General features: G+C 43.7%; 1 protein-coding gene across 12 annotated transcripts in view; it reads left to right on the top strand.

The window, feature by feature from the left end:
- The window catches only part of YEATS2 (YEATS domain containing 2), a 50,982-nt gene extending 37,243 nt beyond the window's left edge, over window positions 1-13,739 (top strand). For 9 of the 12 annotated variants that reach the window (XM_054836017.1, XM_054836018.1, XM_054836020.1 and 6 more), the window contains 9 exons: window positions 83-181; window positions 1,214-1,325; window positions 2,587-2,660; window positions 3,772-3,851; window positions 4,811-5,012; window positions 6,396-6,622; window positions 8,166-8,240; window positions 9,670-9,743; window positions 10,614-13,739. In XM_054836017.1, coding sequence (XP_054691992.1) covers window positions 83-181; window positions 1,214-1,325; window positions 2,587-2,660; window positions 3,772-3,851; window positions 4,811-5,012; window positions 6,396-6,622; window positions 8,166-8,240; window positions 9,670-9,743; window positions 10,614-10,722 — 1,052 coding nt within the window. In that variant the 3' untranslated portion in view covers window positions 10,723-13,739. Of the gene's footprint in view, window positions 1-82; window positions 182-1,213; window positions 1,326-2,586; window positions 2,668-3,771; window positions 3,852-4,810; window positions 5,013-6,395; window positions 6,623-8,165; window positions 8,241-9,669; window positions 9,744-10,613 lie in introns of those variants that run through there. The other 3 variants (XR_008578357.1, XR_008578356.1, XR_008578355.1) reach the window with 2 other exon arrangements.
- Window positions 13,740-15,483: the final 1,744 nt, after the last annotated feature.

The raw sequence follows: 15,483 nt of genomic DNA on the forward strand, positions 1-15,483 counted from the left end.
TGTATGAAGTTTGATTATTTTTTCTTTTTCTTTTCTTTGTTGTTTTGTTTGTTTTGTTTTGTTTTTTGCTCTTCCTCTCCAGTGATACAGTCCCTTTCTACCAGCAAAGTTTCAGCTGTTACAGCTGTCACAGCAGCGAGTACGGTTGTCCCTAGTCCCTCTACAGCATCCATCACTAAAGGTAAGAAGGAATTTCTCAGTAAGATTATTAGTAGAAATAAGCTGGTGCTGCTTTGTGCAAGTGGCCAGACTATGACAGTAGAGCCTGTGACTATGGGTTCCTTTATTTCCATTGTTAGTAGGGTTTAAATCAAGTAAAAGTGGCATCTGGGGACTAGGAAATGAACAGTGACTTCCCTGTCAACAAATCCCAAAGCATAGGCAAGTACAGAGAGAAATGAGGATGTTCTAGAAAGCTACCCATGAGTACCCTAAATGTTTATTATTTCAATCCATCATTGCAGAAATGCATAGAGCAGCATGCATTTAATCACAGTAACTGCTGTACTCAAAAGAGTGACTATGGTGAAATGTACTGGAGAATGCTTTCCAGCAGCACTCGATGTAGACAGCACGTGTGTGTGTGTACACACACAGAGGGGAAAGATGTACGTACAGTACTTCCCAGAAGAATGCACAGGCCGGAGCTGAGATACTCAAGTCCAGCTCTTGCAGAACCGTCATACATCTCTCCCATCCCAGAGGAATGACCAGACTGCCTGGCTGTTCTGGGTTGGGAACGTCTCTCTCTCTCCCTGCTCCTGTCTCACCAGAGTTCTGACCTAGATGTGAGAAAGTTCACTGATGTCAAAATCAGTGTTGTCTTCAAAAAAAAGTTCTCACTTTGAAATGTCACTTCTTGCTAAAACTGTTAGTAGTTTTCTCTTTGTTTACAGAAAGGCCATTGTACATTTGCAGACAGGTCGATTTAGATCAGGCAGTAATATGCAAAACATCAGCAATTAATTATGCAAATTTTCTAAAAAGGATGAGATGCGAGCAGGTTGAGATTGAGGGACGGGGTGACATGTTCTGGTGGCTTGCTTTCAGCAGAATTGAAGGCCAGATTGGTTCATACTTAACAATCAGAATGCAGACAATAAATGCAGTGGTGTTATGTAAGACCCTTAGTCTTACTGGAGTCTCGCAAGACATTCTTTATCAAGCTGACTGGTACTTTTTGTCTCTTAAAATGTGTTCTGTTTCTTTGAAGTTAAGATGGAGCCTGATTCAACAGGACAAAACTGCAGTTCTGTGGGTACCCAAGAAGGCCAAGCAGCAGTAAAAACAGAAGAGAGCTCTGAACTTGGAAATTACGTTATCAAGTAATTGTTCATTTCTCTATAAGGATTTCTGATCTTTGGAATACCAGGGGAAAGGAGTTGATTCTAGGGAAGTGTGCAGTAGTGTTAAGTTTGACCTAGAAATACGTGATACAATCTTCTGTCCCATACGCTGCTGTATCAGTAGTAATCCTGTTGGCTGGCATTTGTTTCAGACAGTGTTGCAATATTTTCTTTGTAAATGGATTTATATGCAGGACTTATGAAAGGGGACAAAATTATTTGAAGATTTGCAGTTGTTTTGGGGTTTGCTGAAATCTCAAGCTGTTAAAACCTCCTTATCATCCATTGCTTGTATAATTCCCATTGCCATTGTCTGTCCTTACTAAGGTCAGACTGCCCAGTGAAATGCAGGCTAAAAAAGGGGCACCTGAAATAGGTAGAACTGTCTCTCTTCTTGCCTCTAGTCTTGTAAGGCTCATCTATTTCTGTTATTACTTAGTACGAGGGCTGTGTTGGTTCAGAATTGGAATTAAATAATAAAGATTCCTGGGCTATTTTTTCACTGGATGCTGTGAAACCCAATGCCTTGTTTGCGATGCTCTTGCAAGTACTTATTAGTGTTTTTTTCACCAGAACTCACTGTGCAGAATTTTCTCTGCATATTTCTTGTTATGTGTAGGATGTTTCTTCTGCTCTTGATTTCTCCAGTGGCTGACTTCCCTGTCTCCATGTTTTGAAAAGTTTTGTTATTCCGACATACTGCTGCAGACATTACCCTGATGGAGAGTATGTGTAGGAGACAGGAATAAGTCTTAAGTCACTGCACACTGGAAATTATCTTAGTTATAAAACAACTAATGGAAAATACAGTTCTTGCCAGTTAAATACAGTATGGGTGGTTAAGTAAAATTTACGTAAAGTCCTGTAAGTACAAATCTTCCCATGCAGTATCTCGTGTTCCTACTGGGACAGCCTGCACTAGTGGGTGCGTCTTATCCCTCAAAGTAGGGCTGCAGATTGTGAGATGATGCAGAGATTTCTTCCAAGCCCGCCCAAAAAAGCCTGTCTTCGGTTTCTTCATCATGACAAATGCAGCTTCAGATGTGGATGCTTCGGCAAGTGGAAGGGCTGTTTGAAATACCTTCTCCAGATCGGGGCATAAGAGATTATCCTCATACCAGTATTGCTATAATGCCTTGGGGCTAGGGACTTTAAACCATGCAGGGATTTTAAAACCTTTTACATCTGATTCATTGCTGCCAACAATATTCTTCATTGTGATTCTTTTTATCCCTTGCAGCATAGAATATTTGGAGAACATCCAGCAGCTTTTAACAGCAGTAGTGAAGAAGGTTCCATTAATTGCTGAAAAAAGTAAGCAGTAAATGAAAAGGCTTTGCTTTCTATTTTCAGTGTATCAACAGAATGCTTTGTATACTCTGTAGCCACAAAAATTATTAAAAGACAGAATGAAATGAAGCCATTCTCCTAGAGAGCTTACACCAGGGGTTATTCTAAAGATGCTTAGAATCAGGTTCTTCCAACAAAGCCAAATATGTTGTCAGCAGTTAGTAACTTTCACTTGTTTTGTTGGTTAGAAATAGATTGTATTTCCTCACATAATAGCTGCAAGTAGGTCTTCTTTTCCCTGGTTTGTCCTTCACAGGTGTGCTTTTTTGTTGGGTTTGTTGGGGGTTTTAATTTAATTCCAGGGTTTCAGAAGTGCTGGCAAATGTGCTAACATAGCTCAGCATGGGAATGTGTGTGTTGTTGGGGTTTTTGCATTTTTATTTAAACAAAAGGTGGTGGATTGCAGAGAAACGTTTTAATCTTTTGTGGTACTTTATAATTGCATACTTCTTAGTCACGTACATAGCTGAAAATGTATCAGCTTTGTCTGGTAACTAATGCACTTTGAACAAGTGGTCCTGGAGACTGGGTAGGGCAGACCCTCTCAAGATAAGCACAGTGAGCAAAGTAGGAGTGGGTGGCACGGCACAGTAAAGCTTTCATTGCATACAGCTCTCTGGCCTATGGTAGCATTCATGAATCCGTTGCTTAGGATTCATATCCCCTCCTCGTGGTTTTGCCAGGAAACCTTTACACTGCTTCATTTTTATATTGCAGTTTGTTGGCAAAAAAAAATGTCTTCCAAAGGAAGAGACTTTGACTAGTAAGACAGACTTACAGGTCTACATCATTACAGTTTTGGGGGGAAGCAGAGGTTTAAAACAGCCCCTAGCCACAGATGTCTGTATGTCCAGCCCAAGGGGGATGCTGATTTTGTGTTCAAAAACCAAAGTGTCTGCTGCACGTATCTGTACTGTGCTCTGAGAGAGCACAGCATTTGTAAGAGTTACGGTCCTTGATCCTGTGACCATGAAACACATTTCCCTCCTCTTCTCCACTAAATAATATCAAAACCAGAATTTATCTTGCTTCACTTATTAAAATTTAATACTGGTTTTGGCTTTGTGTTTTCTAGGTGAAGATGCAAGCCCGTTTTGTGCCAGTTCAGTGGAACAGTATTACAGCTGGAATATTGGGAAGAGGAGGGCAGCCGAGGTAATCCTCTCCTGTGTTTCGTAAGCAGTCATTAGGGACACAAGAAGGATTTCTGAATTATGGAACTTTCCTTGTTGTGGAGTGATTTGTTTTCTGAAGCAGTCTGTCGCATTTTTAAATGGAAGCATTCCTTACTGCAAGACGCACTGATTTGTGTCCAAGTAGTGATCCAGTTTATTGTTCAGAGACTTTCTCAAGCAGAAGGGACCCTGATGGTCATTTTTCAGTTGGTTCAAAGAAAGATGTTTTTGAAGCATTTTCAGAATCAGAATTTTTGCAAACTGTCCTGTTAGCACTTTATCCTCGTCACTCCTCTGCGGCATATTGCGGTCGTGGGAATTTTACCCAACATACTTTGTCCATTTTTTCATGGGATTGTGTCTGCTTTCTGTAGGATGAGAATTGAGGGCTCTGACACAAGCAATGCTAGTGCTGAAATAGATTGTCAGTTCACTAAAGATAAATATTCCAGTTAACAAGCACAATACAAAAAGGCCCAGATTATGTTTCCCCCTGTTTCTTTATAGTTCTGTCATCTTGCTATGGAGTTTTACCAATTAGACCCTCTGCTGTTCCCAAATTAAATGATTGAAGAGTTCAACCAAAATTTTGAGCAGCATATTTTGCTCAGTGGATTTCTTGTGTTATGCCGTCTTAGGTGTTACTCGGGAGATGAGACGGTTCAAGGCAAGCCAAATGTGTCTGGGCCCCTGCAAGTGTGTGTCCCTTTTTCTTGAGCTTTTGCCTGGATGAGAAAGCAGAGTTTAAATGACCTGCTTACAGCTGCCCGATACCAATATTATGACCATCTTCCACATTTGTTTTTCCTTGTCATTCTGACTTCTGAGAAAATTGCATTCCTTTTTGTTTTCCTTGCAACCTGGATTACCATCCTGGGCCATAGTCTAGCCTTAAACATTTTAGTCAGCGTGATGAGATGTCCCTTTGGTTTGTGACAGTGGCAACGAGCAATGACAGTGAGAAAGATCCTACAAGAAATCATAGAGAAGCACCCCAGGTTTCACAACATTACACCCCTGAAAACAAAGCACGTGGTGCACTGGTGTCGATGCCATGGCTACACTCCACCTGACCCAGAGACCTTGCGGAACGATGAGGACTCGATTGAAGACGTGCTGACACAGATAGACAGTGAGCCAGGTGAGTATGGAGGGACAGAAAGCTCCTTCTCACCAAAGACACTGTTTGTTAAATGGCTCGAGGCTCTGTGTGCACACACGTGTGCTGCTTCTTCACGAGAAGGGAATTCTTACGTTCTTTGTTTTTTAACTTGATTCACTCTGGAATAACAGAAGTTGGAGATCTTAAGGGCTAGCCTACAAGTGAGGCTGCCCCTTGTCCCTACCAATCCTGATGTTCTCTGGGACTTCTTTTGGGTTTTATTGTGCTTTGGGGCCTTTGGAAGCCCAGTGTAGATAAATCTTACGCGAGATGATTCTTGCCCCACAATCTAATGATTTATAAATGGGCACACAAACAAAGCATAGGGAGTAATGACAGTTCTGCCCTTGGGTAAGCTTAGCCTCTGCTAAAAGGCTTACCGTGCAAACAGTGCGAATGAGTTCAGGTACAAAAAAACCCCCCAAAACTGGCAGCGGCAGCATGGAGCTCAGTGGGGGTTAGTTTACCTCCAAAAGTGAAGTCAATTGGCCCGTGTGAAGCTTCACATTTTGTTATTACAGCTGCTACATTGTTGTACTAGGCATAGCTCTGGGATCTCCACAGTCCGGTTTAGTATGTATTAAACATACATCTTTCATTTCATCTGTTCTTCACAGTTAAGCTCCCTTGTTTCACCTTCAGAACCTTCAGATAATCCCTTTCCCAAAGCTGAATGTTTTTCTGTTCTGATCATACAGGGATTTAAGGTATTTCACGGAAGTGTATGGATTTGATTATTCTTTGCTAAGTCTGGCCATGCATTGCAGTTGTTGAAGGTGGAAAGGAAGCCTACATCCACCTATTCATATTTGTATCTAAATAACTAGATTTGTGTTTGTCTTTGAAGACAAGAATCTGTTTATTGCGTAGCTTTCCACTGAAGGTTTTACTGGCTCTGGTTGAGCATGCGGAGAAGAGGTTACTCTTTCATAATTCCACTGCGAATCTGTCTTCTGATTTTTCTTGAAAAGCTTGATAATACTTGTCACAGTTTAAAAGATGATTTAGTGGTACGTGGTGCCTACATGGTAGAAACTCCGTTTCTCCAAGCAAGTTGAAGAGCATCAGACTGCTTTGCCCTTTGTCAAAAAGAATGTTTAGGAGACTCACATTAGCCTGGTTTTGTTTGAAATGCAGCTTTCTTGATTGGTTTAGGGGCAGATGAGGGAGTGGACCACGAGTGTCATGAAGATTTAATTAGAAGACTCTCAATGACTGTTTGTGTTTCTGTTCATCCTTATGTTTGGTAGGAACTACAAAAATAACTTGCAATTACCTTAATTTCTTGCCATATTTTGAGTGTGCATCTGTTTATAAACAGCTTTCCATAATCTGTCATGTGTTTAATTGCTTCTTTTTCAGAATGCCCTTCATCTTACAGCAGCGGTGAGGAGCTGTGCCGAAAACTAGAGGAACTACAGCAATTTCTGAAACGAGAACCAGAACACGAAGAGGAAGTAGATATTCTCAACTTTAGCGAGCCATTAAAAATAAACATTAAGAAAGAACAGGAGGAGAAACAAGAGGAGATGAAGTTCTACTTGGCTTCCTTACCTGCATCAGAGTTTGTGAGGGACACTGCAGAGAAGGTAATAAGTGAATCATAAAGCTATTAAGAACTGTTGTTAAGCTAGTTGTGGTCTTACATTTATTTAGTTGCCTTTCATAAAGCATCCAGAGGTCCATGTAGATGAAAGAAATTTTTTATAAATGCCCTGGAAAAATTGGACCTTCTGAGTCCTCCTGACGCTCGGCTGGCCATGCTGGCAGGAGTAAGTGAAGCATGCCAGGTGGGAGGTCGTTTCAGAGTGGTTGTGTTGCAGGGCTTAGCACCAGAAAAATTATTCTGGAAGGCTAGAAGCAAGGGGAAATGAGGGAAGAGGAGCACTAGCACTGAATTCTTCCTGTCCCATCACGTGAAAGATTTGGGCTCGTTGCTTAGAGCAGTGCTGTTTAATAGCAGCTCCTGAAAAGGAGTTGTGGTAAAGCTAAGACCACAGCAAACTTCCCCCCCCTATTCAAATTAGGGTAAAAGAAAGGGAGAGGGGGATCTTCTCTCACAGTGGCAGGAAGGAAAGAGAGGACACTGACTCAGCTTGTAGGAAAGAGTGCTCGTCATTGCACCAGCCGAGACAGGAGCAGCAGAAGGGGTTTGCATGCAGCAGTTGTGGGAGAAGGAAAGGATCTCTGTCTCCACCTCAAATGCTGCCATCAGGGGACAAAACTTCGGTTCTGCAGTGTGTCTAGGCTCTTGCTACGTAGGTGGCAAGGGCACAGGCATGACGAGAGTGTGACTGGGGGATGAAACACTCTTTTGATGCGGAACCCTTGTGCCAGGAGTACTGTTTAAAGTGGTTTCCGTTGCCATAGTTAGGTGCAGGGAAGATTATAAATAGATGGATTGAATATATGTACAGTTTTAAAATGGAGCTTCCGTTCTCAATCCAAAGATATCCAATGCAGCCTGTTTTTTGTGTGGACTTTTTTACGGCTTACCAGTACCTGAAGGGGCCTACAGGAAAGCTGGTGAGGGACTGTTTATCAGGGAGTGTAGCGACAGGACAAGGGGTAATGGGTTTAAGCTGAAGGAGGGTCAATTTAGATTAGATGTTAGAAAGAAATTCTTCCCTGTTAGAGTGGTGAGGCACTGGAACAGGTTGCCCAGAGAGGTTGTGGATGCCCCATCCCTGGCAGTGTTTAAGACCAGGTTGGATGGGGCTTTGGGCAGCCTGGTCTAGTGGAGGGTGTCCCTGCCCGCAGCAGGGGGGTTGGAACTAGATGATCTTTGAGGTCCCTTCCAACCCTAACCATTCTATGATTCTATGATGATTCTATGACTTTCTGAAACAAAAATTAAAACCTGCTTTCATTTCTTCTGTGTTTTAGAGGCATTTCTGCAGGCTGTTCTAATGGTCAAGCTTCATTTGCTCCAGATTTTTTTTTTTTTTTTTAAATGAAGCCTGAGATTACGCTGCCTGAAAGTTCTGCTGTGTCTGCTTGCTTGTTTTTTGTTTTTTAACTACCCTTTGTAACAGCTTGTTTCTGTTATCTCATTCTCATATCACCTGTAGCAAAACCTACTTGGTGTTATTTGATGTATTAATCTTTTTTTCTCTTTCTTGTATTATATAGATAGGAATTTCTTTTCAGCCTGCTGAGGTACAAAAGAATGTTTATGCATCAGTAATAGAAGATATGATTTTAAAGGTAAGAAATTACTTCACATTAAGAACTTTTCTGTAACTGTATTAGGCCAGTAATGTAGGAAAAAAAGATTGAATATCCGTACTAGTATGCATTTATCAAATCAGGAGATGGAGAGTCTGATATCTATCTTTGTGCATGTAAAGAAAGATCGATAGCTGACCAAAGAGTGTCATATGCTTCTGTGTGTGTTTCCAGCTTTCTAACTGATTTGTTGGCTTGGACACAGAGTAGTGATTTGCAGATTCTCACCTCCAGCAAGATACTGACTCATTGTGTAACTTTGAAAGTACTCCTTGCTTTGTCCTGCCCTTCAGAACTGGAGGGGGAAATCTGCCAGAGTTCTCTAAGACTTGATTATTTTATGAGAGGTTAACTATTTTTTCCTAAATACTGTTCAGTTCCTTTTTGTCTGGGTTGTCTCTGCTGGGAGACTGCTGAGTTCCTGCAGACAGCAGCAATTCTGCCTTGTACAGGAAACCATTTATCTATCATACTCAATTTTGGAAAAACAGAGACCATTTCTTACCAAAGCTTTGAACAGCATGGAATTGAAGTTCTTGGGTTTGGACTGAAGGCTCACACAGATTATTTTTAGCAGTGCTGTGCTGTGTTTCAAGCCAAAGACAATTTTTGGGGTTGTTTATCCAGACTGCTACTTATCAGAAGATCAGTTTTACAAAAGCTAATTAATTCCATATGCACACGCATGCAGACTTCTGCTGTGCTCTCCGTTACTTATCATAGTTGAACTCAGATACAGATACATCCATTTGTAGACACAGATTGTAACTATCAGATTGCTCGTTATAATTGTAGACTTATGCCAGCTTTCCTGACTGAACATCCCAGAAACCTCTGCTCCAGTCTTGATACAGGCACAGAAAGCCAAGAGCCTTAATTAGCTTTTAATTAAACCTTGATTCAGCCAAGTGTGTAGGGCATACGGCTGCCCTCTGCTTGCTGTCCAGGCTGGGAGGTTTTTGTGAAAGTGTCCTGACGTAAGCCTGGTGACCGCAGGGAGCGGATAACAAGCATATACCAGCTCCCAGGAGAATATCTGGAATCTGCCGTGTGCAAAGCAAGCTCTGGGGTGTGAGGCAGGATGCTAAAATGCTCTTTGAAGCACAGGCTCTGGAACATCGGATCCACCCTGCTGTGCACATACAGCTCTGCAGGTCCAGAGGGAACCAGACCGGGCAGTTGCAGTGTGAGCTCTGTGCATCTGTAGGTCTCTTTCTTTCTGTTAAATATACTTGGTTCTTATTCCTGTGCCAGTAAAACTCACTTGGGCATCTTGAACTGTCCCCTGCTGATCAAACACTGGATTGAAGTGAGCCAGGCTTTCAGCTGCTCTTACACCCATACTTGAGCAAATAGCACGTTCCTCTCCTCTTTTCATAATGCCATCTCCTAATGTCTTTTGTCACAGGCCACTGAACAGCTTATGAGTGATATCCTACGGCAAGCGCTGGCTGTGGCATACCAGACAGCTCCTCACAACAGGTACAGCAGCTTGTTTCCTCTTAAACCACATATGCCAGCACTAAGGGCTGAACTGCTTGAGGAATTTAGTCGCATTAGCTCAGACCATGCGAGTGAGGGAATTTCTGAACTATATTCTGGGGAGATCCAAGCCTTAGGAGGGGGTTTGTCATCTCTTAGCTCCATCGTGGCAAAGGAGTGGTAACATAGACAACACTAAACACTGAGGAGGGGTTCTCTGGTGTTGCTACCCTCAAAGGCAGATGACCTGTTTCTACAGAGCCATGTTGGAAGAACCTTCTCACTCTTGTCCATCTCAGGTTACCATGTAGACAACTTACCCACGGCCAGACAGACCTTAAACAACCTAAATAATCTCTTCTTTAGTTTGCTCAGACATGGAGTGATTTTTATGGTAAAGATTAGGCCACATTTTGATTTCTGTTCAGCACCTTGATTTGGGATAGCTTGAAAAAAAAAAACCAAAAACCAAAACAAACCCACCACTACGAGAAAATGCTTAGTTTAAATATTTACTTGTATGCAATATATAAATATTTATATAATATATTAAACATATATACATATATATGTAAGTATATACGCATAGTCTGTGCTATAGAAATTCAGGAATTAATACTTCAGCACTTGATTTTCCTGTCCCAGTGCCCAAGATGTTTCTCCCAGCCATTTAAGAGTGGCTTTTTTATGGTGTGACATTTTAATGCTTTTCCTGTGTTGCTCTAACACCTGCTCTTTTATCCTTTTTTTTTTGATATTTTTTTTCTTTTCTTTTTTTCTTTTCCCTGTTAGTAAATTTATTGACTTGCTGCTTTATGGACACGTGTCTTTTTATGTATTATAATAGCATCTCTGATGCATTCCCTGCAGGACTCCAAGAGAGATCACAGTGATGAATATTCACAAAGCCATCTGTAATATTCCCTTTCTTGACTTCCTCACAAACAAACATATGAAGATACTAAACGAGGAACAATGAAATAGAGCAGAGAAGATGCTACAGGAAAGGTGGATTTATGACTGAAGTTGGGTTGACAAATCCAGTATTTCTGTAGGACACTATTATATACATTTATAACATTGGGCTACTAGATCGTTACCTCCGATTAAAGATGCACCTTAATGCAACAAAACGATGCTCTGTTCCAAATCAAGTTGTTAAATGTCAGTGTTTACTTGGTAAGTGTATGTTCAGTGGCTGGACAAACATTGTCAGTTTGCATCGAGTTGCTAGCTGTGAGAGACCCCACAGGCCTGGTCCCTCTGAGACAGCTGTATTGATGAGATTGAACATTTTTTTAAGAAAAGAAATTATGCTTTTTGATGCAGTCTACATACAAGTTGATTTCCCCATGCAGTGGGCAGAACAGTTGCTTTGGCACTCTGAATATGCGAAAAGTCAAAGGCAGCTTTTAAAGGTGGGTTGTTTGAGTAGATGGGTGGGTCGGTTGGTTAGCTTTGGGTGTGGGGGAGCAGAAGGCTGATGGCTGCAACAAATTCTGCCAGTCCTGATTGAGTATATGTGACTGAGAACACAGCTGGGTAGGCTTATCGTTAGCTTATTCAGCTAAGTGTCACCTAACCACATTCCTTGCCTCTCTAGGGGAGGTGTCCGATGTCACCTTTCTTAGTCACCTCAAAGGGTAGACTGGCACATGGTCAATCAAGATGAACAAACCATAGTCAGGCTTGGTGAGATTTGACTGACCACTTGTCCTGCATGGGAAAGGAGAGGAGCAAGGACAGTATTCGTGAGCGTGGGCTTGGACTGGCTGAAACCCTTTGCTTGCCCAGCGAGTGCCTCCCCAGGCTGCCAGAAGGTCTGGGGTGTGCTGGAGGGCAGGTGACCGGCTGTCTGGTACAAATCTTAATGCTTTGACAGCATTCGCTAATGATCATCAGCTTAGATTGTGAAGTGCTGTGGGAGCAGCACCATTGTGGCTTAAGCTCTGCTCAACACAGAGATCATAGGATCAAAAAATGAGAGATTTGCTGCTTTTGGGGAGCTCCTCTGATGTCTTGACTGCAGGAAGAAGTTTTGCTACTAACTCCAGCACTTACCTGTCTCAGGAACATCACTGGTGTAGGAGACAGGTCTGCAGCCTGGCTGTCAACACCTTGCTGAAGAAGGCTTCGCTGACAGCCTCTACCACCCCTTCGTCCTGCCCCATGGGTGCTTGCTAGTAGTGTGAATAAGCCATTGTAAAGTTGGTGGGACTCTTGTTGGACTGTCACGCTTTCAGGGTGCTTGTTTTGTGAGGCAGTGCTGTCCTGTGGGTGGTGCATGAGTCAAACAGCCAGAACCTCCAATGTGCTGATCTCTGCTGGGTCTCTGATCTGCTGCATGGCCTTTGATTTAATCACTCTGTGCCTCAGTTTCCCCATCTCTGAGCATGGGGAGCAGGATACCTACCTCACAGGGGTGTACTGAGGCCTTGCTCTTGTCGGTGCCGTGCTTTGACAATACAAAGCCTTTTATAAACATTACAACTACAATTATCTTTCCTGGCCTGGGGTAAGAACAGAAATCTTCAAAATGTTATCTTTTGGTGCTTTTTTTGGGCTAGAAGACAGGTGATGGTAACTCCAGTAGCGTGCAGGAACTGTGGAAGACGGTTCAGTTAGAGGGTGGTTTCAGGCTTGCAAGGAGGGTAGCCTGGGTTTGGTGCAGTTCTTAAACTGAAGAAGGTACTGTGTACCTCAGATGGGATGCTGCCTGTCTTCTCCACCTTCAAGAAAACTAGGCTCTGCAGATAAGCCCCCCCTCAGTTCATCAGAGCTAACAGGGAGTTACAGCTCGCTTGAATAGGAGTGGCAGAACCTGGCCCTTGAATCTAGGAAACGGGACCAATGGATGAAATCCAGACAGCGTTCAGAGGAGGACTTAAATGCCCCCGAGAAAGGGCGTTTCAGATGCTCTGGATTCAAAAGATAATCCTGGCTCGTTCGGGTGAGCTGAGCGCAGGATTGCCTGCACAAGTAAAGCGCGCAGCTTAGCTCTGACACCGGTCTTTCAGCCAAGGTCAGTGGTGATGACGTGTGAGCTCAGTGTTGAGAGCCGGGAGGAACCCAGGTCGCTGGGGAACGGCAGGCCCCACGCTTTGTCTGTAGGCTGTGGTGAGCTCAGAGTCCATCCTGCTTTCAGGCACGCCTGTACACTGCTTTTACGAAAGAGAAGGGCATTTTCGAGATACCCGTCGCTATCGCTGTGACAGCCTGCAGGTTGTGTGGGAACAGCCCTTTGGGGCAAACTCAGTCATGCCGTGATCTTCTGCAATGACACGTGCGTTTCCAGCCCCCGTCTCTTGTGGGCTTAGTTCCTGGGATTTTGGGACGCCCAGAGCAGCTCTTGAGGATGCAGGAGCTCGTCTTTTGGCATCTGTTTGCAAATTGTGGCTTCCTTGCCTGTGTCCTGCTTCTCTGTGAGGAATGGAGTTTGAGAACAAGTCCTGAACCTGGCCCTGAAGCAGGCAGGTAAACGCCCCTTCTTTGAAATGGGGTTCTTGCAGCAGAGATCTTATTGCTACATTTCTGAGCAACCACAGGTTATTCTCCTAGGAGAGGCTGTATTAATAATATATAAAGTTTGCTGAAGAAAAATAAAATCTGTTAAAAGCAGATAGAAAGTAACACATTTGTTTAGCCCTTCAGATATAGGAAACGTTCACAACGAGTTCTTTGAATTTTGAAAAGTGGTGGCAGAAAAATTTGTTGGTGAGAAATTCCTGTGGGAATTGCTTGGAGATGAGGGTAGAGGTTGTGGAATTTCACGCACCCGTTCAGGTGTGTGTGGAACGTACAGATGATACGGTGTGTTGAAATGTTACGGTATATTTCTCTGGCTTTCTAAAGAGTCTTGATGCAAGTTAAAGATCTCTTTACAAATATTGCCCCTCTTTGTAATGCTGAGTGTTTAAATCCTTCATGTTATCTGTATTATACTGTATAATTGTGTAAGATACGTATGTTTACAATAAATTCTTTTATTAGCTGTGATGGGATTGTCTTGACTGTCACCTGTCACTCAAAGTTTCTCCAAATCCACAGATTTTTGTGTGCTCCGTGTATGCGGAACATTTTAGTTAGTTCTGGATAAAAAATGGTTGTTCTTGAATTGATCTGAAGGAAAAGGGTTGGTGGGGTTTTTTCCCCCTTTTCTAGTTATTTAAAAAAAACCTCTTGGTTTTGGAGGTTGGGGAAAGGGAAGCCAGGAGCTCAGCACGCTTAGCTCCTCCAACTTTTCATCCTCCAGGGCAGCCTGTTTAAACAGCAAGTAGTCGGTTTGTGTGGAAGATTGAGAAGCACGGTGCGTTGACGTTGGCCAGCTGTCAGGCGCCCACCCAGCTGCTCTCTCACTCCCCTTGAATGGCACAGAGGGAGAAAATAAGATGAAAAAGCTTGTGGGTCAGGATAAAAACAGGGATGTCACGTAGCAATTGCTGTCATAGGCAAAACAGACTCAACTTGGGGAAAATTAGTTGAACTTATTGCCAATTAAAGTAGAGTTGGATAGTGAGAAACAAATCATAGAATCACAGAATGGTTTGGGTTGGAAGGGACCTTAAAGCCCATCTAGTTCCAACCCCCCTGGGCAGGGGGCGGGGACACCCTCCACTAGCCCAGGTTGCCCAAAGCCCCATCCAACCTGGCCTTGAACACTGCCAGGGACAAGACAAAAAAAATAAACCACCTTCCCCCCCCCGCCTTTTTTCCTGAGACTCTACTTCAGTCCTTCATTCCTGCCCCCACCTCCTCAGAGACCCTGCATTCCCACTTGCCACCCCCTGGGCACGGGCACCTGCTCCAAAAAGTAATGGAAACAAGGAAGAGAAGCAACTTCTCTGTTTTCCCCAGGCTGTGGGGAGGAATCGTAGGTGCCTGTGAGCAGACTTTAATGCTCAATTGTCTTTCAAAATACTGCAAAACTCGTTCTTGTTTGTACTAAATCCTGTAACAGTGCCTCCTAAATCAGCGCACGCTGCAACGGCTTTAGGCTGCCAGAGCCAGGTGACGACGACGCAGCCAAGGAAGGCTGACCGGGCCCATGACGCTAACCACGATGCCTCCCCTCCTGGCTGCCGCAGCCCTGCCCTCGTGTTCACCAACGCATCTCCGGGATGTGGAGGTCAGGTGCAGCGTGCCCAGAAGGTGCCGGTCCACCGGCTTTAGAAATGAGGCTGTTTGCACCCAGAGCTGGTGCAGGCGCAAGCGGTGTGTCTGGGTCACAGGGCGCAGTCTTGGTGACACCAAAGCCTGTGCCACCAGGACCAAGGGATTGTCCATCCCTTCTGCGCCGTCTCTGCCCTGAAAGCAGACGCAGCCTCTCTGGGCTACGTGGCACCAACATCCACGCGTGGTAAAACAGGTTGGTCCTCAGGATCGTACGTTACTGCGGTGGCCAAGATAGAGAAAACTGGTATGAATAAGGCAGAGGTGACGGGTTTGCGTCTGATTGTTCACCCTCCCAAGAAATTAGTGCAATGCAAAGAGAAATGTGCAGTTTTTGAAAGCAAGGCAAATCATTAATGTGCTGCTTGTGAAATTTTCAAGTTCAGGTAGTGGGAACTGCCCTGAGTAATGGAGTGTTTCCCATGCCAGAGCTTCACCTGAGCACGTGGAAGCGCAGGTGCTCACAGCTTCCCGGCGTAGTGGATGCAGCTGGCACAAAACACTCTCAGCATCCCAACGGGCCAGGTGTCAGCAAGATGGAATGAAACAAGCATTCAGTGCCACCCTACGG

This window comes from Grus americana, chromosome 9 (assembly GCF_028858705.1).
Source record: "Grus americana isolate bGruAme1 chromosome 9, bGruAme1.mat, whole genome shotgun sequence".
NCBI lineage: Eukaryota > Metazoa > Chordata > Aves > Gruiformes > Gruidae > Grus > Grus americana.